General features: G+C 37.3%; 2 protein-coding genes and 2 non-coding genes across 6 annotated transcripts; 2 read left to right on the top strand and 2 right to left on the bottom strand.

The window, feature by feature from the left end:
- The first annotated feature begins 4,774 nt into the window (after window positions 1-4,774).
- On the top strand, window positions 4,775-15,423 carry LOC101308803. The gene is made up of 27 exons (XM_004307067.1): window positions 4,775-4,839; window positions 5,672-5,805; window positions 5,900-5,989; window positions 6,084-6,202; window positions 6,473-6,586; window positions 6,676-6,757; window positions 7,040-7,107; window positions 7,188-7,262; window positions 7,370-7,515; window positions 7,610-7,712; window positions 8,200-8,280; window positions 8,459-8,527; window positions 8,621-8,680; window positions 8,751-8,912; window positions 9,640-9,696; window positions 10,792-11,031; window positions 11,115-11,177; window positions 11,256-11,441; window positions 11,994-12,098; window positions 12,724-12,804; window positions 13,135-13,341; window positions 13,453-13,542; window positions 13,647-13,775; window positions 14,245-14,391; window positions 14,533-14,652; window positions 14,721-14,774; window positions 15,032-15,423. The coding sequence occupies exons 2-27, from the start codon at window positions 5,673-5,675 to the stop codon at window positions 15,251-15,253; spliced, it is 3,003 nt and encodes a 1,000-aa protein (XP_004307115.1). The 5' UTR covers window positions 4,775-4,839; window position 5,672; the 3' UTR covers window positions 15,254-15,423.
- Window positions 15,424-15,915: 492 nt separating this feature from the next.
- Window positions 15,916-17,526, bottom strand: LOC101302793 (exopolygalacturonase-like). Its single transcript, XM_004308551.1, has 4 exons — window positions 17,416-17,526; window positions 17,028-17,339; window positions 16,428-16,946; window positions 15,916-16,152 (listed from the first exon to the last, which is right to left on the bottom strand). Exons 1-4 carry the CDS (start codon window positions 17,524-17,526, stop codon window positions 15,916-15,918), a joined length of 1,179 nt encoding a protein of 392 aa, XP_004308599.1.
- Window positions 17,527-20,557: 3,031 nt separating this feature from the next.
- LOC101308612 lies at window positions 20,558-23,415 on the top strand. Its single transcript, XR_185226.1, has 3 exons — window positions 20,558-21,077; window positions 22,152-22,236; window positions 23,185-23,415. It is a non-coding gene; the product is annotated as an uncharacterized LOC101308612 (transcript).
- A 244-nt stretch (window positions 23,416-23,659) lies between these two features.
- On the bottom strand, window positions 23,660-26,309 carry LOC101308123. Of its 3 annotated transcripts, XR_185225.1 has the most exons (5): window positions 26,052-26,274; window positions 25,793-25,945; window positions 25,122-25,171; window positions 24,846-24,892; window positions 23,660-24,380 (listed from the first exon to the last, which is right to left on the bottom strand). It is a non-coding gene; the product is annotated as an uncharacterized LOC101308123 (transcript). The 3 variants fall into 3 exon arrangements; XR_185224.1 differs by having other exon boundaries at window positions 23,660-24,417; window positions 25,793-26,309; XR_185223.1 differs by lacking the exons at window positions 25,122-25,171; window positions 26,052-26,274 and having other exon boundaries at window positions 25,793-25,913.
- Window positions 26,310-27,163: the final 854 nt, after the last annotated feature.

The following is a 27,163-nucleotide window of genomic DNA, read 5'->3' as shown; positions in this document are numbered from 1 at the left end:
ATATTTGTAGCTCTCATTCAAATTATATGCTAGTATTTTTAGGATTTTTTTTTTCCAGTAATAATGGTAATTTCATTTCATCACAAGCCGGAACGACACATATACTTACATACATTCCATTGTCAGCCGAGGACAAGTTAGAGGACGTGGTATACTAGGACCACCCGATGGACGTGGTATGCCACTATATAAGAACTATGAAAACAAAGCGTAGTAATTTTTTTTTAAATAAAAACGGGTATATAACCCTTTGTATTACCAATGACAAGCTAGAATAGCATCACATGTACTATTACATTATGAAATTGAAGTTCATCTAAAATTAGCTTGGCCGAGCTAGACAGTTATCGTACACAAGGATAAATTTGTTGAAAGTTTCCTTCGCCAAAACGCTCAATTGTAGTACTCCCGAAACTTTCATTATCGAGGTATCAAAATTACCCTCATAGTCGGCAAGCAAAAATATCCTACCTCAGAATAACCTAGAATTCATTAATAAAAGGAATAATAGAAAAAGTAAGATAAAACAAAATAGAAAGGAAAAAACCTAAAACTAGAAACCCACCAGGCCCACAATGAAGGCAGCTCAAAGTCAACCTGCCAGGCCCAAGCTTGAGCTCAATCCATCACCTCCCGGTGCCATACCGTGTAACACCTCTAACCCACCGCCGCTACCTTGACCCCGCATACATGACACCAACAGTCTCCCCACAACCAGAGCAAAGATTGAAGTCAAACCAAAATCAGAAGAAAATCAGCGCTCTCAGATTAGGCAGAAGGTAAACCATGGTGACGCGTTGTTCTCGCCGATTGGAGTATACCCACATGTCGCCGAGAAAACTTTGAATCAACCTGAGTTTGAGAACTTCAATTACCTTCAAGCCACCAACATCAAACCCAAGGTAGTAGAAATTCCCGTATGGCAGCAAGCCTAACATTAGCGTGGCAAAAGCTCACACTTTGGTGGCTGCCATCAGACTGAAAGTTGGGGTTTTTTTGTGTTGTTGCTCTCGCGGCGGAAGAGAGCTTTAGGGTTTTTTTTTGCTTCACATGTTACACAAAGCATAGTAATTAGGCTATAGAAAATAGATCCTAATACAAGGAAAATGATTGTAATCAAACTGAAAGAAAAGGAGAGTGAACTTTGCACTGATTTTTTTTATAAACCACACTTCTCTTGTTTTTTTATTCCTGAAACACCCTTTTGTATTCTTCTTTCACTCTCATTTTCCTTTTGACTTTTTGTTATCTCTGTTTCGACGTCTTGACTGGAATGTGAAGGTTCAAAGGAGGTGAAAGAAGATGATGTGGATCAGAACAAGAAGACAATCCTTGTTGTCTCTATATTACTTGGAGTCATATTCAAACACACCATTCGAAGGATTGATTGAGATTGCATTGGATGAAAATAAGAGTTCAAGCCAATAATTTGATCATGTTGAAGAAGAGAATTTGATAGATATTGAAATATTTTCGACGTGAAGCAATGACTTGGCGACGAGATTAGATCCAACTACTTGGTTTTCATTTGAATATCCTGAGAGTACATTGTGACAGTTGGCGGAAAAAGTGGCTGAATTATGATAGAACTTAACATATATGGTGTAATTTAGGAGATGGAGATGTGGTTTGAAATCAAAGATAATGGAAAGAGAGAAATAAAAGGTCTGAAACTCGAGTACTAGCGTTGGTTTGAATCAAATGTGGAGGGACATATAAAGATTTTGGAGGTAGAGTTGCAGTTAGGTTTAGTGGGTCACAAGGAAAATTTAAGTAGATGATTGGGGTAATTTGGAAAGTTAATGTATAAAAAAAGAAATGAGAGTTGTGTTTACAAACAAGAGTGCAAATTTCAAACCCCAAAAAGAAAAGCTAAAAATTTAGGTGTGGGCTAAGAGCTTAAAACACAACCCACTTGGGTGAGGACCAAAGCAAAAGCCCAATCCACTTAGCAGTCCTAAGGCCAAAGAGGCAGACCAAACCCAATAATCCAAACAACCAAGCTAGGACCAGCCTGTCATCTATAAGCACGCTGCACTAGTGTCACCACTCAACATTCCCTGCCTGACCCGTCGTTTTAGGTAATTGATTATGTGTGTCTATCACAAATTGATTAGTTGACTTTTGTGACTGTAAATGGTTCTAAGATCTTGTAAAAAAATAATCTAGAAAGTCTCTACCATTTTGCGGAATTACTGTGCCCTTGATCAATCAAGATTGAACTTTTGATTTAACTACAGTGTATCATTTTAATTTTTTTTTATTTTTTATAAAGGGGAACGTCAATCCATTAATACCCTCTTAGAGGACTACGACAAATTTGAGCCATCCATAGGGAGCTCTAAATGGTCTAAGAACCAAGATCATTAAACGATACAGACAACCTAACATGCAATTATTACAAAATAAGAGCAATAAAACACAAGGAAGAAACTGGAACAGAACCAAGTACTCCCTAAATTTATTCGATGACCTTAGAGGGCATTCAACTTATCCCATCTGGCCTAAAAAAATCCAAAACAAGCTAGGCCCAACCCTAGAAGCAATAGTCTCAAAGCCATGAGTCCAGGCCCAAAAAGAGCTCAGGCCAGGTCCATCTGCTAAGGGCACCTAAGAAATTAGTCTTGGTCTGCTCAATGGTCTCTTTCCTTTTCAGCTTTACTTTCTTTACACCAATGGGTTGATGAGCCGTATCAAATTCATCATTATACAGCTCTTGTTTGTCTTCATCTGCATTCAAATTGACATAAATGGTAATGTACGTACTTGAAGATTGTGATGTGCGAGACGCTGATTCATATCCTTCACTTATCAATCCACTTTTCAACATCCTTGAGAACATGCCACACATGATCAAACTGAAGCTTCTTCTTTATGAAGTTAGGATCTTTTAGTAAATTTTGTTTTGCTTTTGCACCCTACATATGCCAATAACGAACAATTGGTTGATATTAATTAATTTATGATATAACTTTGTTAATAAAAAACAGCTTTTGAATAAATACTTACAACATCTATCTCTGAAGGGAGAGGAGAAGGGTAACCCACGGTTAATCTGGGTTCATAAAATCCAGATTTTTTTTTTTTAAAGTTAGAGTTAAGTTAGGATTAGAGTTAGGTTAGAGTCTAAGAAGGTTAATATGGGTTAGCAGGAGTTAGAGGATGTTAAAGCTGAGTTGAATACAAGTGCCAAATGTCAAAATTTAAAAGGGAGATAAGCAAGGGGATAGGGAAACGGGGACAACAGATTTTCTCCCGTGTTTGCCTTACGGGGACAACCTCCAACAAAAGATTTCAAAAATGGTATGAAATATTCCTCACAAGTAAGCCATATATATTTGGCTATATATCCTACCAAATACCAACTATTTCATATCGTGGTTGTTGCTCTTAGCCCAAAACAACAGCGTCTAGGGCCCATCAATTATACCAATGATACGTTAACCACCCGTTTAGAACTCGAACCCATAAATTTCCACCTGATAACATGTGTTAATGGTTGCCCTATCCATAAGTCATTTTAACAACAAGAAAACATGTAAAGATCAAGGTGAGATGCCCCGGGTATGACAGAGCCTCTGCAACAAGCGAAACTTAGGTTTTAGATGAGTGGCGGTGGGCTGTGCCTTATTCCGACCAAGGAATGATGGAATTTCGGGTGGCTCTTCACGAGCGATGCCACCGGAATCCCAATCGTGTTGAATCAACGACTCTAGTTTCAGTAGCTTTTTTCTTTTGAGACTAAAGGTGCTTATGTGTTGTGCATCTGGTTCTAACCAAATGAGATAGAAGGTCGGAGAACGCGGACAGAAATGTAGAGCCCGATCGATGCAGTGATCAATTGAAGAAAGTCTTGGGTTTGGTGTGCCAGTCTGAACTTGATGGCTGCAAGGTGGCAACTGTGGGGCTTTGGTTAGGTCCGAGGGTGCCGATTGAACCGGTCGACAACTAAAAACCATGGAAACTCCAGCGTCCAAAAAAAGTGGTGGTGCTAACCTGGAAGAGAAAAAAGGAATAGAGGCTGCTAAGGTATAAGGGCACTAGTGGCTGAGCTGTCTTGGCCGCAATCAACATGTCGATAGCAAGTGAAGCAAATCTAGTAGGGTTTGGAATGGGCTCGGGGTTCTTAGGTCTGGGTCTAGACTCAAGCCCAAACAAAATCAAATTTAGAATTGGGTTGTTAGGCCTGATTTTAAATTGATTGTGGCTTAAGTCGTGGTATTTTAGCCTACAGACAAATATGATCTTAGATCAATGAAATGGTTAGTACGTATTTGAAGCACCGCAATTAAGCGCTCAGGCGATTATATGTATTAGCTCTAGTATTTGCATTATTTTTAGGATTTTGTTCTCTGGTAGGCTCACAAAATAAGTGAGCAAATATTTACATTTAATGATTCTTGGTTGCCATTTTGACTTGTGTTATTAATATAATGATATTTTATTTTTAAAAATAGTTGCCCCAACACGTTAATAACTTGTTATTGTTTTTTTTTTTTTAAGGTAAATAATCTGTTAGTTTTAGTAGTGGGAGGTTGTGAGTTCGACTCATCAAGTTGTAATATTTGAGTTTAGTTAAAATAAAAAAAAAAACTAGACCACAATTAAAAAAGAAAAAAAAAAAAAAAGAATAAACCACCCACCGTTTCACAGTCTCCCCCTCACACTCACTCAACCTCACTTGTCTAGTTCCCACCCGTTTGGAACGAAGTCAAAGAACTAAACTCAAAGCCGCACTCTCCGGCGCCGTCGCCGGCCGACTGCTCCGTTAGCTTGGCTCAACCTCTTTCTCTCTCTGGAAACCCCAATACTCTCCTCATCATCACTCCTGTTCTACAGGTCGGTTTCTTTTCGTTTTTCCCGTAATTGCTGCGATTTCTACTTATTCTTACTGGGTTGGGTTCGGTTTATTCTATGTTGATTTCGTTTGCGGTTTAATTTTGGGTGATATTGATTTCTGGGTTCTCTACAAATATTATCATATGACAATTATAGCATCTGTGACAACAAATCGGATTATTTGAACCCTTCATCCTTTCTGCTGTTAATGCCATCGAATTACTAGTTTCTCAATTTCTCTAGATGATGCAATAATGGATTTTAAACTCACAGCAGTGTGTTGTTGATGTGATTTTAGGTTTAGGATAAGAGATTAGAGATAATAGTTGTATCAAGTCATATGCCTATTCGGCACGAGTCTTCTATTAAAAGATCAATGTGGATAATCCCTTCTTAAATTAGTTTGTTTCGAGCCAATAGTACGAAGACTGAGAACAATGTTAAAATAGTGAATTACATTTTGCATTGCATTTGGATGCAAAAGGCTTTTTTTTTCTTTTTAAACTGGTGGATGCGAAATTGTAGTACCATATTGTGACTTCTTAAAGTAGATGAAGCTTATAGAAATCTGTTGAATAATTTGAGATTCTATTGTGACAAATTCAAAAGCAGTCATACATAGTTACATACAATGATATGTTAGATCTTCAAGACTCGTTTTGCTTACAGCATTCACTGTCATTATCATGGGAGAGGTGATAACAATCTCTGCACTTCACTGTCATTAGTCTAATATGATGTGAATTATGCAGCTTTAACGTAGTTTGTTTATCATGTATCTTTGTTCTTACCTTTAACTAAATAACGTTTTCTGTCTGTTCAATATTTGAAGCATGGCAAGAATGGAAAGAATACACGTTGCCATCCGGGCTCGGCCGCTCTCAGCTGATGACGCCAAAACCAGCCCTTGGCGTATCTCTGGCAACTCCATCTCCAACCCCAAATCCTCCTCCAAGTTCGAATTCGGTAACTATTCAACTCCCCCTCACCTCTACCTCTAAGCACTTCTCACTTCCTTTGCTTCAATCCAATATGATCATGTTACTTTTTCAATTTACAGATCGGGTTTTTGGTGAAGATTGCAAGACCAGTGACGTGTATCAGTCTCGGACGAAAGATTTGGTCGCCGCTGCTATTGATGGTTTTAATGGTACCAATGTTTCATCTCCTATCTATTTATTTGGATATTGAGTATTATTTTGTATAGTTTTCTTATATATTTTTTCTTTTTGGATTGTGTATAGGAACTGTTTTTGCTTATGGCCAAACTAATAGTGGCAAGACTTACACTATTCGAGGTTCGGCTACTGAGCCCGGAGTGATTCGCCTTGCCGTGCGTGATTTGTTCAACCTAATTCAACAGGTACATGCTTATTGTGGATGGATTGTTAAGTGGGAAAAGTATAGTGGCAAAGTAGTGCATTACTAATGTAACTGGTTTTGGAAATCTAAGTAGAAGTTAGCTCTGATGCCTAAAAGGTTTTGCGAAACTTAATAAGATAGCAATGTGTCTTTAATTTGGGAGTCGAACAATTGACTTTCATTTCCGAATTCATATATTTGCTCAAGTCTTTTCACAGTTGAGAATAGTTTTAATTAATATCTTTCAGTCGACATGATTGAGTTCCTTTAGGATGTGGATCGGGAGTTTCTTCTGCGGATGTCTTACATGGAGATCTATAATGAGGAGATAAATGATTTACTGGCACCCGAGCATCGTAAATTACAGATCCATGAAAGTATTGAGGTACTTGAGGGGCTAAATATATTCTACTTGTTGAGATTGTTTGCAAGTACTTAAATAACTGTAGGTTGTTTTTCCATTTATGGATGCAGCGGGGAATTTATGTTGCTGGTTTGCGAGAAGAAATTGTTGCCTCTCCTGAGCAAGTCCTTAATCTCATGGAGTTTGGAGAGTGTAATTACCTTTTACGCTTCTGATTTCTAATATTTAACTTCCTTCAAGAGCACTCTTACATAGTTCTCCCAGTTTGGCTTACCTCACTGTTTTCCACTTTCTGAGTGGTATGGAATTCGTATCAATATGTTAGAAAATGCTAATATTTTACCTAAATTTTCCAATTTATTCCATCTGGAAGCCTTTTAATTTTCAGTATATTGTCACTCTGAACTGGTATCAAATCTTTTGGTAAAATTCTAACATCTACCAACTCTCGCATGTGTCCCTCATTTTTTCCAGCTCATCGACATATCGGAGAGACAAATATGAATCTCTACAGTAGTAGGTCCCACACTATTTTCCGTATGGTACTTTTCAAACCTTACAACTTTTCTTTGTCATTTAGGGGCTATACATCTAATGTGGCTCACTCAACATGTTTAAATAGATAATTGAAAGTCGAGATAAAACTGAAAATGAAGACATTGGTAGTTCTGGAGATGCTGTTCGTGTTTCAGTTTTGGTATGTTTCATTACAATAAAAATTTTCTTTGTTCTCATTCCTATTTATTGCGTCTATTTTTTCGATCAGATAATTTCTTTTTCTTCACACTTTTCTCTTGATTTTAGAATTTGGTGGATCTTGCTGGTTCAGAACGTGCTGCAAAAACAGGTGCAGAAGGTGTGCGGCTCAAAGAGGGCTCTCATATCAATAAAAGCCTTATGACATTGGGAACTGTCATTAAAAAATTAAGTGAAGGAGCTGAGAGTCAAGGGTAGGTTTTGCATATGTTGAATGTTTAGTGCTGTTTCTCTGTATGATATATGATATTAAGGTAATACAGAGTCTGAATGAAATATATAATGCAGGGGGCATGTACCATACAGAGATAGCAAACTTACACGCATTTTGCAGCCTGCTCTGGGTGGAAATGCAAATACAGCTATAATATGCAACATCACCCTTGCACAGGTAATGTTGTATAAAGTCATTTGAGGAATGCTACTGATAAATATTGATTGGAAAGTGTAGGTGTCAGATTTCAAATTGTACCACGTGTTGAAAAACATATATGTGGATATGATTTGTAAGTAGGTGTGTCTCTTGCCTTGCACAATTTTGTTTGTAATCTTGCATTGGTTTTTGTCCTGGACTTGTCAACAAGTTTCTTTAATCTGGTTCACCACAAGAGACTGCATCTTGTTAGGATAAATTCATTTTTCTTAAGTCTCATATTGCTGTGCAGCAAACAGTAAAAGTGTGATTCAGACTACCTTGAGTTCAGGTTTACATTTACGTAAACGGTTGCTAATCAACCACAAGACCACTCCAGAGCGAAAAGCAGATGCATATGTTATATGTATTACATGTTATACAAATTGGAGTTGAGTTTCCCTTGATTTTTAGATGTCTACTATGTATGTTCTGTTGATTCTCAATACATTTCGTTAAATCGCAGATTCATGCAGATGAAACTAAAAGCAGTCTCCAATTTGCAAGCAGAGCGTTGCGTGTCACAAACTGTGCTCATGTCAATGAGGTTTTGCTCTAATTTGGCTTCAGTTTCCATCTTTTAGTGTTTCTTGCATCTTCCTTTCAGATTTGTCATAATACATAATATATGCCATAATGCAGTTTCTTTTTTGCATATTCATATATATAATATATAAAATATGTTATTTACTTGTTCTGCAATCTATTTTCTTTCTTCTTGCAAGATTTTGACTGATGCGGCTCTTCTAAAGCGTCAAAAGAAGGAAATTGAGGAGCTTCGAGCAAAATTGCAGGTTTCTTTTATTGTTATTTAATCGTGCATGTATAATGCCTATCAATTGAGTTCATGTAAAAACTTGGGCCTAATACAGTTCTGTCTGTTTTAGGATTCCCATTCAGAACATTGGACAGAGGAAATCCTCAATTTGCGGAATACATTATTGCAGGTTTGATAATGTCACTTGTAGTTTACCGTAATTAGGAGAATGCTAGTATATTTACATACTTGATGTGCAGACTGAGTTAGAAAGGGAGCGTATAGCCTTGGAGTTAGAGGAGGAAAAGAAAGCCCAAGCTGAAAGAGAGAAAATGGTCCAACAACAAGCAAAGCAAATTGAAAATTTGAGCTCAATGGTTTTGTATTCAAATAGGGATGAGAATCGTGATCGCTTCAAGAAGGTTTGCATAATGATAAAATAGTCTTCATTGCTTACCTTCTGTGTGATGATTTTCTTTCATTTCCTATCATAATTGTCTTTCACTATTGTGCTTATATTATGAGGCTACTGCTTCAGAGTTCAAATTTACATTATTGGCACAAAATGAAGCACTTCTTCTTGTTTCCTTTCCAATGAGATATGATTCTTTGATCTTAATATACACAGATGTAAACTTTGTATATTTGTGGGAAAATAGTAGTACTAGCCAATGTGTGATGTCTAGAACTTAGTAAAAAGGCGGACCATATGATTTAGGTGCAAACGCATGCCTGCTTGACAACTTCAATCTTTTGTTGGCAGTTGGTTCTCAAAACAATAAAAGTTGAAACCTTAGGCAATAGAAACTCAAGTCATGTCTGTAGATAAGCATACCATACTACCTTGTTTGGGAAGAAAGGAGATGTTCTCCAAAAGAAGTTTTTGTGTACCGGTAATTGCCAGTTTTGAATTCATGTTTGTAGATAACCGAAACTTGCATCACCAATTTGCAGCATGCATAAAGCTAACACAGGATTCCATTCAGTATATTTTATTTTTGTTATACTGTTATAGTAAAGCTCATATACTGTGCTTCGCTTCTTATTGCCCATAGAATCTACTAGTTTTCCCTCCCTGTTTTGTCCTTTTATCTCTCTCTCTTTTCTCACTTATCTCGGTTAGAGTAATTTTTTCCTGTTTTTTTGCAGCAGAAAAGGCGGGATACTTGGTGTCCAGGTAATCTTGCAAAGCAGGCTCTTGGAGAGGTAAAACTTTTTTCTTCCTGAAATATTTTTGGTCAAGTTATCACATTTCTCCAGGGAACTGCAATTCCAAAATTTTCCATGACAATAAATGAATTCTTAATATATACATGTATGTAATTATATATATGCATGTTAGCATGCATTGTGATCTCATTTAGGCAATGTAATAGTTGCATGAAAACTTATGAAGTTCTAATTTCCAGATGATTTATAGCATTTTAGAGGCTCTTGGGTGCAGGGGTGACAACATGTAATGGGGTGCCATACTAAAACAGAGCTTCTATAGGAAATAGGTTGATTAAATTTAACTTATGCTCTGCTGGAATGTTTGTGTTCAAAACATTAGATCTATTAATCTACTTCTCTATTACTGATTGAAGTTCTCTGGGAGAGAGACTGGCTCGGGAAATGTTTTGCCTCTGGAGCTCCAAATTAGGACCTTTTGTTTTGCATGTCTCCTTTCAAACAAACGCATAATGGCATTAATATGTTTAAATTTGGGAAACCATGTTTTTTATCTATTAATCCAAAATGAAATTGAGTCATTCAATCTCGCCCTTCGTAGGAGCTGGAGAAGAAATTTGGAGTGTCCATTGATTTAGTGTAAATAAAATAAAAAGAGGCATGCTAAATAGTGAGCCGATCAGAAAAATTATATAGATGGAGCAGCAAACACTATAACCTAGAAACCCATGGCCTATGATGGATATGGAGCTAACTAGAGCTCAATAGGGAAAGGATTACAGTACGCAGCCTACCAAAAGCCGCTGGAAGATAACATTTTGTTAACTTGTGCATTTTCTTTTTCTTTTACTTTTGCCCGCATATACAACATACAATACTTCTGTGTCATATTACTTGCTGTGAATAAGGTAATATTGTTGTATGGCTCAACAAATTATTTCCCGGTACACTGTATCTCATTGTGCAAAGCTGTTATAGTCTAGTCTAATGTCATAGTAAACTATAGATGTTGTCTTTATAGTGTGGTTTTTTAATTTGTGAACATTTAGAATCTATTTTCTAATTATTCATTTATTTATCTATTTATTTATATATGTATATTTTAGCAATTTCTAATTTTCTTCACTTTAGGTGCCTGCCACCATTATATCAAAGGCATCTGCTATAAATCCAATGAGACCCGAGCGTGACGTGCGACTACTTCCTTTTGACGAACTGGTGAATGAGACTGATGTTGCTCTGAATGAATCTTGCAAAGATGAAGAATTTAAAAAAAGCGCAGTGGAGGATTGTACTCTTCCTGATCCATGTGCTTTATTACATGTTACTAGCAGAAGAAAAGTGCCACCCAGGAATAAAAGCTTATGCCAGGTTTATGTTATATATTTTACAGTTTACATTCTCATGTACGGAAGGTTGGGCTGTCCACATTTAAATCTCTGTTGATCTTTCAGGACAATGAATTGTTTGATTTGCAAGGAGAATATGAAGATTTGCTTGTAGAGTTTGAAACTCAGGTTCCTACTTTTAATTTTTCTTTTCCTCTATGACAAAAAGATGTGTTTTTATTCCATAATGCTCTTTGTTTTGTGCAGAGAACATGTAGTGAGATACAAATTGATTTCTTGACAAGGAAGCTTGCTGAGGCTGATATGTTTTCTGTTGATGTACACAATGACTACTCTACATCTTGTGTCAAGAAGGGTGCAATTAATGTGGATAAGAATGTCAGCTTAAGACAGTCAGAAGCTATTCTTGTGATTAAGCGACTTCAAGAACAGGTTGTCCTCTCATTCTTTTTCTGTATTCATTACCTTCAGGACCGATCTGCAAATTTCATTTTATTCTTAGTTGGTAAGACTAGTTTTATATTGGGCTGTTGTTTACTTCCTCTGTGCTTCCAATCTCAAGAGTGTCATAGAGATCCAAAACTGAATCAAGTACAGAATTTTGAATTAGTTCAATGAATATGTTTCTGTAAAAAAAAACAATTTATAAGATTTTATTTTTTTCAGGCCTATAAAAGATGAGATTCTTCCTTAGAATTGTTTTGAATGCTTTTTTAAATATTCTTTTCCACTATGGTGTGCTCATCAGAATACATGTGGAACCTCCTATTGACATGTCAAACCTTAATTTTTTCAAACCTTCTATTGCATTCAACATTTCGAAATGTAGAACGTAGTAGATTCTGGAAATTTAAAGATGGAGTGAGTGGTTTGTCATTGAGGGACAACTCCAGGGTAGTAAAATATAGTTTGCCTTAATTTTTTGTAATCAATTCTAGATTGGTTTGACATATCCGTTACTTATTGTCTTGTTTCTATATACAGATTAAGAGGTTAGAAATGGAGATGTCTTCAGGCCAGCAAAATCTGGATTCTGTTGTTGAGCTGGCAAAAGAGCAAAATATATGTGCCATGGAGAAGTTTGGTGAGGTAATTTCACCATGCTGCAAACCTTTGCACTTTAAGCTATTTATTGGCCTCTCCACCTACTTTGTTTTATTCATATAGTTGCCTGGATCACTCATTGTGTCTCTGATCTTAAATAAGTATGGGATGGTTTAGTGAAGTTCCTTGAATCTGATTATCAAATTCTACGTTCCAGATATTAGTCTCCTTGTAGTAATGTAAATCAAATTAGTGTCGTGCATCAACTGTTAAAGTCCCACCAAGTTTTGCTAAAATTTTTGTACCATGTGGTAGCGGACAGTCAATACCGCAAACTGTTGGTTGTATAATGGTTAGAATACTTGGCGGGACATGTATGTAGTTTTCATCCCTCGTTAAAATGTTTTGCTCTAGGTTTTAACTTTCAATTGAAAATATTTAGGTGAAACAGGCTATTCTGCAATTTTCTATTTTTAAATAGATCATATCTATGGGTAAATAGGTAACATTTAGTTATAGTATTTATCCATCTATACATGTGCACCACCTTCTGGCTATACTTTGTCTTCTTTTTCAGTAAGATCCATGAAACTCTTATTGCTGGACGTAATTATTTTAAGTTGATATTCATTTGTCCTTTCTGACTTACTTTATTGTTGAATTGTATTAGCTCCGGGAGGAGCTGCTGATTGCACGAGAGGAGTCCAGGGTTGCCCGTGAACAACATACTCGCCACGCGTCTGTAACCCAGGTACTTACGATGATATTTGATTTCTGTTCTAATTTATCTAGTAACTGTGTGATGAACATCCAGTTAGTTTTAATTATCAATAATTTGAAGGAGAGGGTAATCCAAATTACAATTGCCAATGCTGAAGATAGCACAAATCTAGATAGTTTAATATGTTGAGTTATCAACTTCTTACATTCCAGTTATGTTATATGGCCATTACTCCCATTAGGTCATTCCACTCTGCTGAAGCTTTTTAGTATCTGTAAAAGTATTCGGTAAAATCATAATTATTCTAAAGTATACTGTGATGGCTATTTACCTCTTGTAAATTTTGTATTCTGTTTTCAGGAAAATTACAAAAAGATGGAAGCTTACGCCCTTGAAAAGGACGCACAGATTATTTCTCTAGAAAAAGAATTGGAAGCATTATACAGGGAAAAGGAAGGTGCTCTATCTAGTAATGAAGGTTTACATTCTGAAATAAAATCCCTATCTGAAATGTTGAACACTTCACACTCTGAAGTGAACAAATTGCAACAAGAGCTTATGGTCCTGGTAAGCTGATCCTTTTCATGCTCGTTTCTTTTATTTTCATTTCATAGAACAAATAGGTATTGTGATTTTGTTTGTAAAATTTCTTATTTCATTGTTGTTCTCTATATCCAGAAAAATAGGTTGGAAGAATCTAAACTTGAGCAGCAAAAGATGGAAAACTCCATTAAAATGTTGGCTGAAGAAAAGGAAGAGTTGGCCCTGGTAGTCTAATTTTGGGTTTCTTTTAGGGCAGCACCAGTGTGCTCTGTATTTATTTATGTATTTGGTGAATAGTGGTTCACTTGATTATATAATTGGTTTTGCAGAAACTTACAGATTCCCTTTTGGAAATGGAGGATAGGGCAATACGGTCTTCGAAGGAGAAGGCTTCACTTGAAGCCATAGAAGATAAAGCAAAGTTATACAAGGAGACTGCATTATTGGACATGTCAGAGGTGAGATTCATCTTCACTGGTGTCGATCTCAAGAGTTTGCCTGCATTTTTCTTCAAATTGTCCTCTATAGTATCTTTACTGAGCTAATTCCATAGCATTTTCCATATCATATTCATTTATTTTGAATATTGTCCAAGAGTGTTTTGGTGGCTATTGCGTTTTATGGAGCACATGTATTATACTCTAGATTAAGTGTACATTACCCTTGTCAATTAAGACCTATTACAGCAGTTAAGACAATAATTTCGTTATGCCTTATTCAAATTCCCTAAAGATGAAGTAAAGAAGTGAAAACGCATTATGAGGTAATCAGGAACAAAAAGTCTATTAAGGGGTTTGGGAGACAGTAATTTTGGGCGGTTCCTTGGGCTTCAGTTTATGAATTGCTTAAAGTGTTTGGTGGTTATTGCACACCATTTTTCTAGCAGGTTGGTTTTGCATGGTATAACCTTTAAATTAAACCATTCAGCTGTTGAACTCAAATGTGGAGATATGTAAAGTTGATGATTTCAAGGAAGTGAATTTGCTTCAGAAGGAGCTGAGTTTTCTTAAGAAAGAAAGAGAAAATCTGTTACTTCAAATGCGAGAGTTATCAAAACTTCCTGATGAGTTAGAGGTATTATTTCTATTCTTTCCTAAGCAGCATGTAAAATTTTATATATTGGTTATGTAAACTTGTTATCAATAGTATTGAGGAACCAACCTTATTACTTGCAAATTGTTTTCAAAATTTTCACTGATTATGTATTATCCCCAGAATCTCAACAACCAGCTCCTTCTTGTTAAGAAGGAAAATGATAGATTAATTACTCAGATTCAAGAGCAGCAGGAACATATAACTGAAGAACAAGTTCACCATGAGCATAACAATGACTTGGTAGGTCAATTATAATTTTCTTTTTCTCTCATAGGCAACATCTGATATAGTGATGAACTTGTTATCAGTTTGTGGAGGAGCTGACAAGAAGAATTTCGAGCATGGAAGTCAAGATGCAGAGTGTAAGTTTTTGTATTTGAATTTTATGGGTTGCAACAGGTTTCTCTTTCTCGTTCTTACTTCTAAACTAAAGTTGCATAGCTTCAGTTTCCGTCAATTGGGTTTGCTGGATTAACTATGAGTTTGGATGTTATTGAAGTTGAAAACTTTGATTAAGGGAAACTGTTGTAGAAGTCAAAAAAAATTGAACCATAGTCATAGTAGTGTCATCTTCTTAAGTCATTTTAGAATGCTTAGAGCGGCTCTATTATTTAAACAGGATCATGTTGAAAACATCAAGGAAAAGGCAAAGCTTCGAATGAGGCTTCGAGGGACTCGAGCAAAGTTGGATGCCTTTTGCTATAGATATAAGGAAGCAGAAGACGAGAAGAATGTTATGGACAAAAATTTCAGGGAGGCTACAGGCAACCTTAAGGATCGCTTAGCTTTAAAAGGAGTGGAGGTCCTCACCCTCAAGAAGCAGCTTGCTGCAAAGGGTTGATGAACAATGTTATTTTGTTAAATTTAATTTATATGTATTACACATTGCGAAGTGTAGTTAACTGCTGCATTTCGGAGTTGTAATTATCTAGTTGTGTGTTTGTGTAGAGTTATCAATGAGTGCTTCTGTTACCAACCCAGTATCTCAATCATCTACATTTCCTGCCAAAAGATTGTTTTTTGTTTTGTTTTTGTTTTTGTTTTTTTTGTTTTTTTTTTGTTTAGAATAGCCAGAAGATAACATTTAAAATATAAAATTATTAGTTAACGTACATAGCTTAACGACTGTAATTCTTTTGGGCAGCATTCATTGTCATCGCTAATGTTAGTCTATGACATACCTGGAGGTAGTGAAGGTATCACATATTGGAGGTCTGAAACGAAACCACAAATCTCCCTTCCATATATGAATCAATCATTTACCTTAACCAAAATATGACATTCATATGTGCTTTCACAAAGATATATACAAACGCTTAACTCACCTAATTTGGGCATTACACATGCACATTAGGGGGCTAAATTACATATTTACAAGTATAGCGAAGAGTATCACAAAGATGTATACAAATGCTTAACTCACCTAATTTTTGGAATTTTGCACATTTAGCCTAAAACTTGTTAATTTTTTTTTTTTAATTATATACATGAGAGTTACTTTGTTCAAGATTTGGTAGCACAAGCAAGAGGATTTGGCACACGAGTAATTGTTGGCCTCACATTAGAGCATTGAGATGTAAGTGAACCTTGCTTTCCATTGTACTTGAGATTGATGTCAGTCATCTCCACCTTGTCACAAGGTAAGCCCTTGGCGCATAATATCTTCAAGGCCAACGGAGTGGAAGACGTCCCTCTAATGTTCCTGAAGCTCACGTTGCTGATCTTCACTTTTGATGCAACCTTCAAACAACAAACACTACTAATTAAATTCACATTCACATATGATTGATAACGTTATATTCTGTGTCGAATTCCAACAGCCTAATCAATCAACATGATTGTTAAGATTAGTTGTTTTTTTTATAAGATTAGTTAAGATTAGTTGAAACCCCCATATCACACATGAAAGGATTCTTTTGGTTGATTAACTTTAGGTAAAGGATGGGGTTGTAGAACAAGTGCCTCAATTGTAATAGACTAGCTAGTAATAAGATGCATGTTAATATAGACAATACCTGCTTATTACAGAGATTCCAAGGGCAGTATTCTTGATCTATGAGGATCGGGTTACCAACATTATTCATGATTATGTCCTCAAAGTGAATATCTGAGGCTATGCTAGCTGCCGGAGAATTAGGCCATGTCTTGATTCTAATACCATTCATTGTATTACTAAGGGTGCAGCTCTTAATATAGATTCCAGTCACAGGTTCCTCTTTCGGGTACCTTCCCAAACTTCCTATGCTTATTCCATGGCCTGGTCCACAAGTCACCTTAGTTATAGTTAGTTGCTTGGTGCCATCTCCAATTGAAATGCAGTCATCTCCTGTAGAAATATTGGAATCAGTAATGTTGATCCCGGTTGAGCGGCCAATATGTATTCCATCTGTATTGACGCTAGTTTCTGGTGCAGTGACGGTGAAATGTTGGAATGTAAGTCGCTCGCATCCTAGTACATTTACGTGGAAGTTCTTGCTGTTAAGTGAACTCACATCTCTGACTAAGGAGTTCTTAACAGAGTGGAACCTCATATTCTGCACATATTGAGAAAGCATTAAAACATACATAGAGAAGAAAAGAAAGAAGAGTAAGATATATGATACTAGGATGCATACAATGGCAATGGATGAACACTTGGGGTTTTTGTGGCAATCATTAGCTTTCCAAGCTTGTTGTCCTTGGCCATCAAAAATTCCAGTACCTGACAATGTGAACCTGTCAAGGTATGAAAACATGATCCAGGTATCTGGTTTTGATAATTGGGCACCGTCTGGTGAGGCTTGCAAAGTGCCACAGACTTGAAGCTCAATAGGAGCCTTGCAAGGACCGTTGAAATTTGCTTCTTTCAATTTGTAAATCCCCTTTGGAACAATAACTTTACTTGGCATTGTTGATGCACATGCATCTTTCCATGCATTTGCTATAGCCTGAATACAAAGATAAATGAAATCCGGCAATTCAATATCATAGAACTTAATTACACAAATATTCATTTGTAATTACCTGAGTGATATCAGAATTCGGCTTTGCACCATATTTTCCACTAGTCACGTCGAAAACACCACCGCCTAAAAGCTCCCTAGATCTACTTGCTGATGTCGAGGATATGGCCATAAGTATTAACAACATATTAATGACAAGTTTGAGACCCATTTTGATGTTTTTTGCTAAGCTTTATTCTTATTGATTGTTTTGAACGATGATGAAAAACCACTTTGATTTTGAAGTCATTTTATAGTCATGTCGGGAAGCTTAGCACCATTAAACTATCCAACCAATCCTTCTTTAGTAACTTATGTGAAGCTATTTTTTGCTAAATTTTTTTCTTACTAATTGTTTTGAACGATGATGAAACACCCACTCTGATTTGAGGTCATTTTATAGTAATGTCGGGAAGCTTAGCACCACTAGATTATCCTACCACAAATCCTTCTTGATTAATTTATGTGAGGCCTTACGAATTAGTTGCAATGTTGTTCAACTTTTGTCACATTGTTGGTATCACTAACGAGGTGTTACAACTAGATAAGGTATTGATTTTTTTTTTATATAACATGCTTACCTCCAAACACAATTATACTCGGGAACGTACATAGCTTGTCAAATAATTAACTCCACCATTCACCCCCACAATGACACCTAGAACTTAACTACACTGAAGAGTATGTGAAATGACACCCTGCTTAGAGATCGTAACGAAATCTAAAAGGCAAAAGCAAAAATAAACTAATGAAAAAATAAAAATAGGTCCAGACTCAAGGCCAAAGCCCATTTTGGCCCAGTTACTTGCCTAAAATTACAATTCACAAACCAAATCCAGCCAAAATGCAAGACCCAATCCACTAGCTAGCCAAATCCAAATCAGAGGAGGACCCGGATTCCAAATCCGGATCCAAATCCGGATCCAAATCCAACTCGGTTTACCGATTCCAAATCTACTCAGGGCACCCCCAACAGACAACATCTCTTCTCCCACCACTACACATCAACCGTCGAAAAGAGGCATTGCGCCTTCTGTCACTTATGAGAGGGAGCTAAACCCTAAACTGTAAACCCAAATCACAAACCCGGATTGAACGGCAACCAGTCACCACCCCTCCCTGAGCCGCAGTGCTACGCCACCAGCAAACGAGCCATGCCACATCCTTGTTAGCAAAAGCTATCGCCTGGGAATGTGGAGTTAGTACGGGGTTACCGCCATGCACCAACAAGGAGTGACCAGTGCCTCCGACCTGCTTTTGCTCCTCTTTCTCAAAAGTTGGTGAGAACCGTTCCACGCACCGAGAGAGAAAGCCTCCCAACTGCTTGAGTATTATTCTCAATTTCTGGATTACGAAAAACCCTAGGAGCCTCCACTCACTTTTAAGCACGCCTCTCGCACTTTACTGCCTCCCGCACCAAATCTCCTCCTATACCACCGATTTCACCTCCTAATCGACTTCACCCTCTTTCAACTCTTCTCATCCCTATGGCTTCCATCGACTTCGTCACAGCCAGTTTTGCTACCTCTTTGGCTCTTGCTGACAAAGGCAAAGCCCATGACCTTGGAAAAATTAGAGGAGGTCTTGTTGAGAAATCCACTGTTGTTTTCCTCATTGGAAACCTTTGACACGCCGTCTTGTGAATCCGGCTCTATTCAAATTGCACTTTCTCCGGACTTAGATGGTGGATCGCCAGTTTAGGGTTCAGGAGAGGGCTGAAAACCTCTTCCTCTTCCTTTGACTCGATTCGTGATCGGAACAAGGTGCTTCGAGGTGGAGTCTGGTGTTTTGGTCGCGCACCGGTGGCCTTGGAACTATATGATGGCATTCGACCTTTTGATTAAGTTCCCATGAGGCATGTTTTGATATGGGTTATGTTTTTTGCAATCCCTCCCCGATATGAAGTCCCAAAGAATTTCAAATTGATTGGTAATCTACTAGGAGGTTACATCGATTATGACAAGACTGAATTCAAGAAAGGTGTAGTCTGCATCCTATTCTCGCAAGACATCTCGAAACTAGTTCTTATGGAGCGTTTTGTCTTTCTGGAGGAAGGAGCTGAGCCTCTTCTACAATTTTCCTACGATCACCTGAAAAGTCGTTGCTCTCTTTGTGGCCTTGTTACTCATGTAGGGGCTCGTTGTGAAGAACCACATTTGGTTGATCAAACAAGAGCTATGGATTTGGGGTTTGCAGGTTCCTCTTCACGAAACCCTAACCCTAATTTTTCTTTTCCTGCCAAGGCTTCATCTGACTCCCTGTTGCAGCCTATAGGCCTTGTGCCACTACTCTTAAAAAGAAGAAACCAGTTATCTTGAAGGAACGTATGGTGTTTGGAACCCTCACAACTGAGTTGGTAGCATCTGGCAATGAAGAACACAAACTAGGAAGCAATTTGAATGAGCCTCCTGCAAGTGAGGACCTCGTTACTGGTTATGATTTACAGGTAATACCAGCAATGGAGATCACTACTCTGAGTGATGAAGCTGTTTCCACCCCAGCTCAGAAACGTGGAAGGGATATAGGTATCACTCCCTCCCCTAAAAAATTCAATATTATTTGTAAGATTATAACTCTCCAACCGGAATCTCTCGGGTTGGTGGAAGAATCAAAGAATACAACTAGTGACTTACAAAAGGAAACTTTGACATCCTTTGGGAAGCAAGAACAAGAACCCAAAGCCGGATAAGAATCCTGTAGCCCTTCCTGTGCGCATCCCTTTGCCGTTCAGCTTTGGAGATGATATCAGCTCTTCAGACAAGGGCAACGGAAAGTTGTAAACTTCCTTGCTTCTTTGCCTACGATAGAAGCTAAGTTCCAGATTACCTAATTTCTTAGTATTTCTTCTTATACACCAATTGGGGTCTCTAGACGATTTGATTTATTTTTCTGAGAGAGTTAAAGAGTTAGTTCTGAATTTCTATTGTTTAGGCTCTTTGAGCATAATTGATTGTAATGAGGGTACATGTCTATTAGTTTATTTTAGCTTGAGTTGGATTAATTCTTGTGCAAGCCGCTAGTTGATGTACGTGTCTTATGGTCATGGGTAAGTAATGAAATTATATATTTTTATTTAAAAAAAAATAGAGTATTAGTTCAAGGCCTAGTTCAAGACCTTTTATACAGATTTTAATAAAAGTCTATTTTGAGGAGACGTTTGGAATGCTCCGAAGCGTCTGTGTTCCGCGTTTGTTTTGTGACGGAAGTGAAAAGATAATTAGCTCGTTTTAACTGTCGATTGCAAGCACCTCTTAACGAGGCGCGTCGTACGTGGGTGACTATCCGTTGCAGGTCGAGGACTACTTCTCCTGCCCATTCCCCGCTTTAATTCTCTCTAGATTTTAATTCAGTTTATCAATTTCCCCCAATTTCAAAAACCCTAGCCTCAGAACTCTAAGCCCAGTCGTTTCGATTCAACCCGCGCACTCATCAAATCGCAGTATTGGTCATCGTTGCCAGCATCATCGACGCGACTTCCTAGCTTTGGATTTCGTCGCGGTCTTCTTCAGATCTCATTCTCCGATCTGCGACTTATGGGCACCAGGTGTAGAGGATGAGTTTTTCCCGTTTCGGCTTCGGCAAATTTGCGGCTTTCATAAATTACACATTTGAAGATGCAAATAACGACTACCCACAGTGTTCCATGGCTGTTGGTGGATGGTTTGAATCACTCTCGAGGCTCAGGTACATATCTTTCTTCTTCTTTTTTGCTTAATCAACTTTTAATTAGCTAGTAGTTCTTAATCGGATGTGGTTTCTACCTCGATTATTTCTTGCGTGTTTTGGACTCTGTTAATTGTCCTTCAATTGATTTGAACTGTAGGTTAGTAGTTTGATTTGGTTGATAGAGACTATGAATTTGTACTTTTGTGACATTCTGGTTTATTGATGGTAGGGGTTTGTGGTGTTTTGTTTGAATGGAACGAGAAAACTGAGGTGTTTGTTGTATGGCTAAAAATTGGGTCAATGGATACCCAATGCTATGAGGTAGAGGTTAAATCCAGTTAGAATAAGCGATGTGAGCTATGATAGGTTAAATTGGACATAGCAAAGCAATTGGTTTGAAATAATTTTATTTTTGTGTTGGTGGATGAGTTCTGGGTTTTTTGAATTCTGGTTCTGTGTGGGTTGTCATTTTGCCACATGTGGTTCTCAGATTGAACTGGTGAAAATAGCAGGGCAGCAGTTTTCATCAGCTCTTAGGTAAAACCAAGTCTGCAGGGGCTGATAGATTCGTAGTTGGTGTTTGGAGTACTGAGAGATATAAGCTGATGAACACTAGTGTGATGCTAATCTGAGGAAACCCATTTATTTTCTGTTACTATCTATGCTGTGGTGCACTTGATGTTTCAGCTCCCTTCACCTATACTCATTTGGGTTCAGGCATTTTAAAGAATGAGAGATGTTATGTGACATATGGAGCATGAATTTCTGACCATAATATTGTTGGGTATAACGATTTGATGAGCATCTACTGAAACTTATTGAAGGTTGTTATGTCTGTAGTCAGCAAATAGGGCCTGTGTAAGAATGATGATCTGTAACTGTGTTAGGTCTTAATGTGTTGTTCTGAGATGCATATATTTGTGAATGAAACTTCTGTACAAGCCGTTGTCCTCGAGTTTTCTATTACCTTCTTGACAAATAAGATTATCAAATGCTTCATGGGGTAGTAGCTGGACAGCATTCATGGTTATGATATTCAGTTGTGGTTTTAGAATAATAGCTAGCTTGTGCTTATTATGATTCCTATTGCAGGTTTTGTGATGCCTGTTATTGGATATGAAGGCACTTAAATTGGTTGGAACGTTTCAGTATCATCTCTATTCAATTGGATTATCAGGTGTGAATAAAACTTCAGTATCCTAGTTCCTTTTTATCTGTATTCAAACCAAAGGCATAATTGAACTTAGCACTATATGTTTGTCGGGTTTCAAGCTTTCATTGTGTGGATCAGTGGATGTTAGCTTAAGCAATCATAGCTCTTTTCAGTGTCAATATCAAAATGATGAGAGTTTCTTTTTTCATAGGACATAAAACCCTGAATTGCTTACATGCACTTTCTTGCATTTGGAGACTTTACAGAACAAGTTTTACTCATGATTCCGTCCTCACAATCTTAGTATTTTTCTTATTTAAGCATTACTATTCTCATGAGTAAACTATATGAGAAAGTGTGAGGGTGGGCATGTATTTTACTGTAACTGAGGAGTATGAGTAAAGCTTGAGGTTGAGTATGTTTGAGGTTCAGAATCTTGTAGCAGTGGTTAGAAGGATTGGTAGTGAAATTTGATAGGAAATATGAACTAAAGTGCGGTATTAAGATGTATGTATGACTACAGGGTGTTCATGACTACATTACACTTTTAATTCTCTTTTGGGATAGAAAACAAATATGCTGAGGCCAAGTTCTATGTCACCCAATGGCCATACACCTTGAGTGGAAGAGTGGTTTAGTAGTAATGAGAACCCATATGGATAGTGACTTCTCAGTAACCAGCAACCCTTTGGGTGAATAAGGAGTTGTGTAGCTGTCCCAATTACTTGATTAAGCTGTAGTTCAGGTGTCTTATCTATCCTCCCTCACCTCTTAGTTTTAGACCCAATCAATATGACTTCAATTTGAAAGCATGTCGGTTAATTGGAAGCATGACGGTTAATTGATATGATGTCAGTTTAAACTTCATTGTTCACATTTTATGTAGATGACTATTCTTGTTATGATTGTGTTAGTTCAACTAAGATTTGGTTCTCAGAATAAGAACTAACCAACCTAACACAATGTGTGCAGGTACCCTATCATAGTTGCAGCCGTGGGATGAAATTCTTGTTGTATATATATTGATGAGTTCGTAAATCTATTCTATTATACATTTTAACATGCAATATAAAGTATATGAAAGGTGCCAACTGGCTTTTGTGTATAGACATATGCATTTAACAACATATAGAACATTAAAAATATGTATCGAGTAATGATTTTTGCTATTGTACCTTCAATGCATACATGTCTCATTTATTTACCTGTAGCATGATGTTGAGACTGTTACGTTCTTTTGCATACAGATCTCATTTATTTATGAACCAGAATTGTCAAGCAGGGTACTCTCGATTTAGTTCAGGGAATGACTTCATGTCTCAGGTTTGGTGCACTTGTTAGGTAAAAAATGAATAGAAAACCTATTTGGTACCTCGTCTTTATCATAATTTGGGCAAACCTGAACAACGAACTGCATATTCCAGGACTACATGGCACATGGTACACATAAAGACTGTTGATACATTTGTGGTAACCCCAACTGGACTGACCATTTTGACATGCATCATTAAGACATGCTCATGTAAGAAATTGATTTTGAGTCCATTTGAAATTTAGCAGAATCATAGCTTATTAGTCCATTTGAAATTTAGCATAAACATAGTTGTAAGGATTTGTGACATAATCTCAAGAGAATATGAACCTACGAAATCAGCAACATACAATTGTGAAGAGTAGAAATCAAATTGAAAAACGAAAAATCCAAGTGATTGTCAACCGACATCCACCACAATAGTCTTCTGCTTCTAATGTGGCAACAACTTGTTTAATAAACTACTAGCCTTGTATGCGTGTGAGGAAGTGTGTTGCATGCGTGTGAGGTTAACTATTGTTCTTGATGCAACATGGAGAATCTTTTGGTCTGATAAATCATAACACTCGCAAACCCATACTACAATAGATATAAAATTTATGTTCTGAATATGGGTGTTCCTTCACAGATGCCATTGATGGAAGCTGTCTGAATCTGTTTTATCTTTCTCTAGAGGTCACAATAGTGACACAATACATGCACCATCATAACCGATTCTGGCAGCCAACTCTTTCTTCATCATTAGCCTTTTTCTCCTCAAAGTTGATCTTGAATATAGCCATTGGTTCTGGACTGTTTTTCAGCAAGCTTTGTAGAAACATATTTGCATCTTGCTCTCATAATATTAGTGAGAAGGCTACAACAAATAAAGCTGAAAATAATGCTCCATACTTCTGTTCCATGAAACAGTGTACATACTGACAGTAAGTTGATCTTAGAAAATCATACATATATCCCAAGCACATAACCAATCTTCTAAAACTTTCATCGATCAGAAAAAAAAAATATATGTAAATAAATGTGGGTTGAAGCCAATTACTCGGACTAAATTTAAACTTTAGAAATCTGGCTGCAAAATCAGAAGGCAACAATCACAGCTACCAAATCCACTTTCTCAGTCTCAATCCAAAATTCGATACCCATATCTCCAAATGCCAAAATTCGGAAACCCAGAACCAAAATTCAGATTCACCATCAAAGACCAAAACCAAATGATAACCCATAAGGCCGTAACCATAATTGAAACAAAGAACTGCCCATACTGCTATGTTAATTCACCGGACATGAACAACAGTAAAAGTGAAAGGAACAATGAGCATACCTGCCCTTATATGCAATGCAAGGCAGCCTATTGCTAGCAAAAGTGGCCTGCGACACACATAATATCACATATTAACTGTTGACATAAAGACGAATTTACCAATCACAACATCGACATATTTTCTGAGATTTTCACAAAGCAAATTAATTCACCCATATATGTGTCTTATTAAAAGATTACCGACTAATAGCATTTTCTGGACAAAAAACTAAACTTAGTGAATATCTTGTACATAGTCCATCCCAAAGAGCGATTAAAATGTAAAATGAAATGAACCTGTGCAATTATTCTACAACTTCAATTTGCTCTAAAAGGTCTTTTGCGACCTGAAATCACCACGAAAAATCAAATCAATATGAGAAAAAGTAAAGAGAGCATAAGATGGGATATTTTTGTCTGGGGATCAAAGTTCACATTACCTATTTCATTTACCTGCCCATTTTAGCTTAACAGATTCAGATTAAATTTTTATGATTGGAAAGGAATGAGAATATTGAAATTCAATATAGAATCTGTGATTTTATGTGGCTATGATATCAGGAACATATATACCAATTCCTACAACATATATATACGGGATAATTTGTCTGCAATAAAATCACTGAAAATTTGTCTATGTTGTGATTGGTACACCATAATTTGTCTGCAATAATATTGGTTTTCCAAATTGAGATATATATTCTCCTTAATTATGTCCCAGAAAATTTTGTCTGCTATTAAATTTATTCCACAATAAGATCAAATTTCACATACATCATCAATTAAGATTCTCATACTATAACGCCAAAATTGTAATCACATCCAGACAAATTAAAAAAAAAAAAACAAAGAACAACAGAAGAGAAGAGAAGAGGAAAAACTCTGTTTGGCTACTCAGGAAAAAAAATACAGCAAAAAAAAGAGGGGATCAACCTAACAAAAGGTGCAGTTCAATTCATAACCCTTACCTCCAACCTATTGAAAACATGAATCTAGAGCTAAGAGATTAAAGACACTCGGCCAATCACCCAAAGCCACTGCCTCCCTCCGAAACAGTAACAGCGGCCTCCAAGCCTCCTTCAAGGCGCATATGGGCACCCATCGAACGTTGCTAGGCTCGCCTGAAAATCAAACCTCGAACCCAAAAAGGAAATTCGGATTAGGGCTCTATTTCTGAAAATCGAAGCTCAAGGGGGATGGAAAACGAAGAGGGAAAAGAGAAATTACCTTTTAGAAGCTTGAACTCGCTGGGGGAGAAGGGATTTGACCGGAATTTGAATTTGGGGGTTAGGTTTTGGATTTTCGATCTTAAGAAGGTGGTGGATGCATGTCAATCGACGGTTAGGAGGATGTAGAGGAGAGAGAGACGAGCTGAACGGTGGTCGCCAATCGTCCAGCGACGGCCTGACGGCGGCGGAGGCGCGCCTGGACGGGGACCGAGCGGCGTCGCTCTCCTCCTCAGTCTCTCTCTCTCTCGATTCCGAATGAGAAGGGATTAGGGTTTCAAGTCACTTTCAACCATTTTACATAAAAAATTAACGGCCCAGATTTAAGGAGGAAAAAGGAAGGGCAGATTAAATGGTAAAACTAAAAATCATAAATGATAATCTAAAATTATCCGAAATTTCAAAAATTCGTACAAAATAACTCCTTACTCGGAAAAATAACCCGAAAACATCAGTAAACTCGTGTTGACGCGCACAACAACATCGGAGCCTTATAATAAAAAGAAGTTTTGACAACACCGGTACCCCAACTTTTGTGGCACGGTCAAAGTGGTACCCATACTTTAAAAACTATCAATGTGGTACCCAAACTCCTATTTCGCTACCAAGGAAAGGCCTGAGGCCAATTTCCGTCACGGTGTCGTTTGTTTGCTGACGTGACCGGCATGGGCCCCACAAAAAAAGGGCAAAAAGGACATTTTACACGATATGCACCCAAATCGAGTCAAAACTCGACTTCCCTCCCCCCATCTCCTCTCGAACTCTCTCTTCTCTCTGAAACCATATCACGACTAAATCGCACCTGCATGTTCATCACTTTTTCTCAGAAATATTCGATCAAAGGAGGGGAAGCAGAGATTCGCTACTTTTGAAGAGATTTGACTGCAGAGAGTCATGGAGAGTAGAAAGATGTTTGGGATTTTCAGGGAATCTGGTCCCCCAATACAAGACAGTAAGTTTCTTCTCTCTTTTCGAATCTCTCTTTCGTATTCTTCTGAATCTTATCTTACTCTTCGTCGTGTATTGTTCTTCTTGACATAATCATCGAATTTGGGGTTAAAAATTGGTTAACTTCGAATTAGGGATTTATTTAGTTTAGGGATTTTTCAGGTT

Source organism: Fragaria vesca, linkage group LG7, assembly GCF_000184155.1.
Source record: "Fragaria vesca subsp. vesca linkage group LG7, FraVesHawaii_1.0, whole genome shotgun sequence".
NCBI lineage: Eukaryota > Viridiplantae > Streptophyta > Magnoliopsida > Rosales > Rosaceae > Fragaria > Fragaria vesca.
Note: the sequence above shows the minus strand (reverse complement) of the source record. Positions and strands in the feature narration are given on the sequence as shown.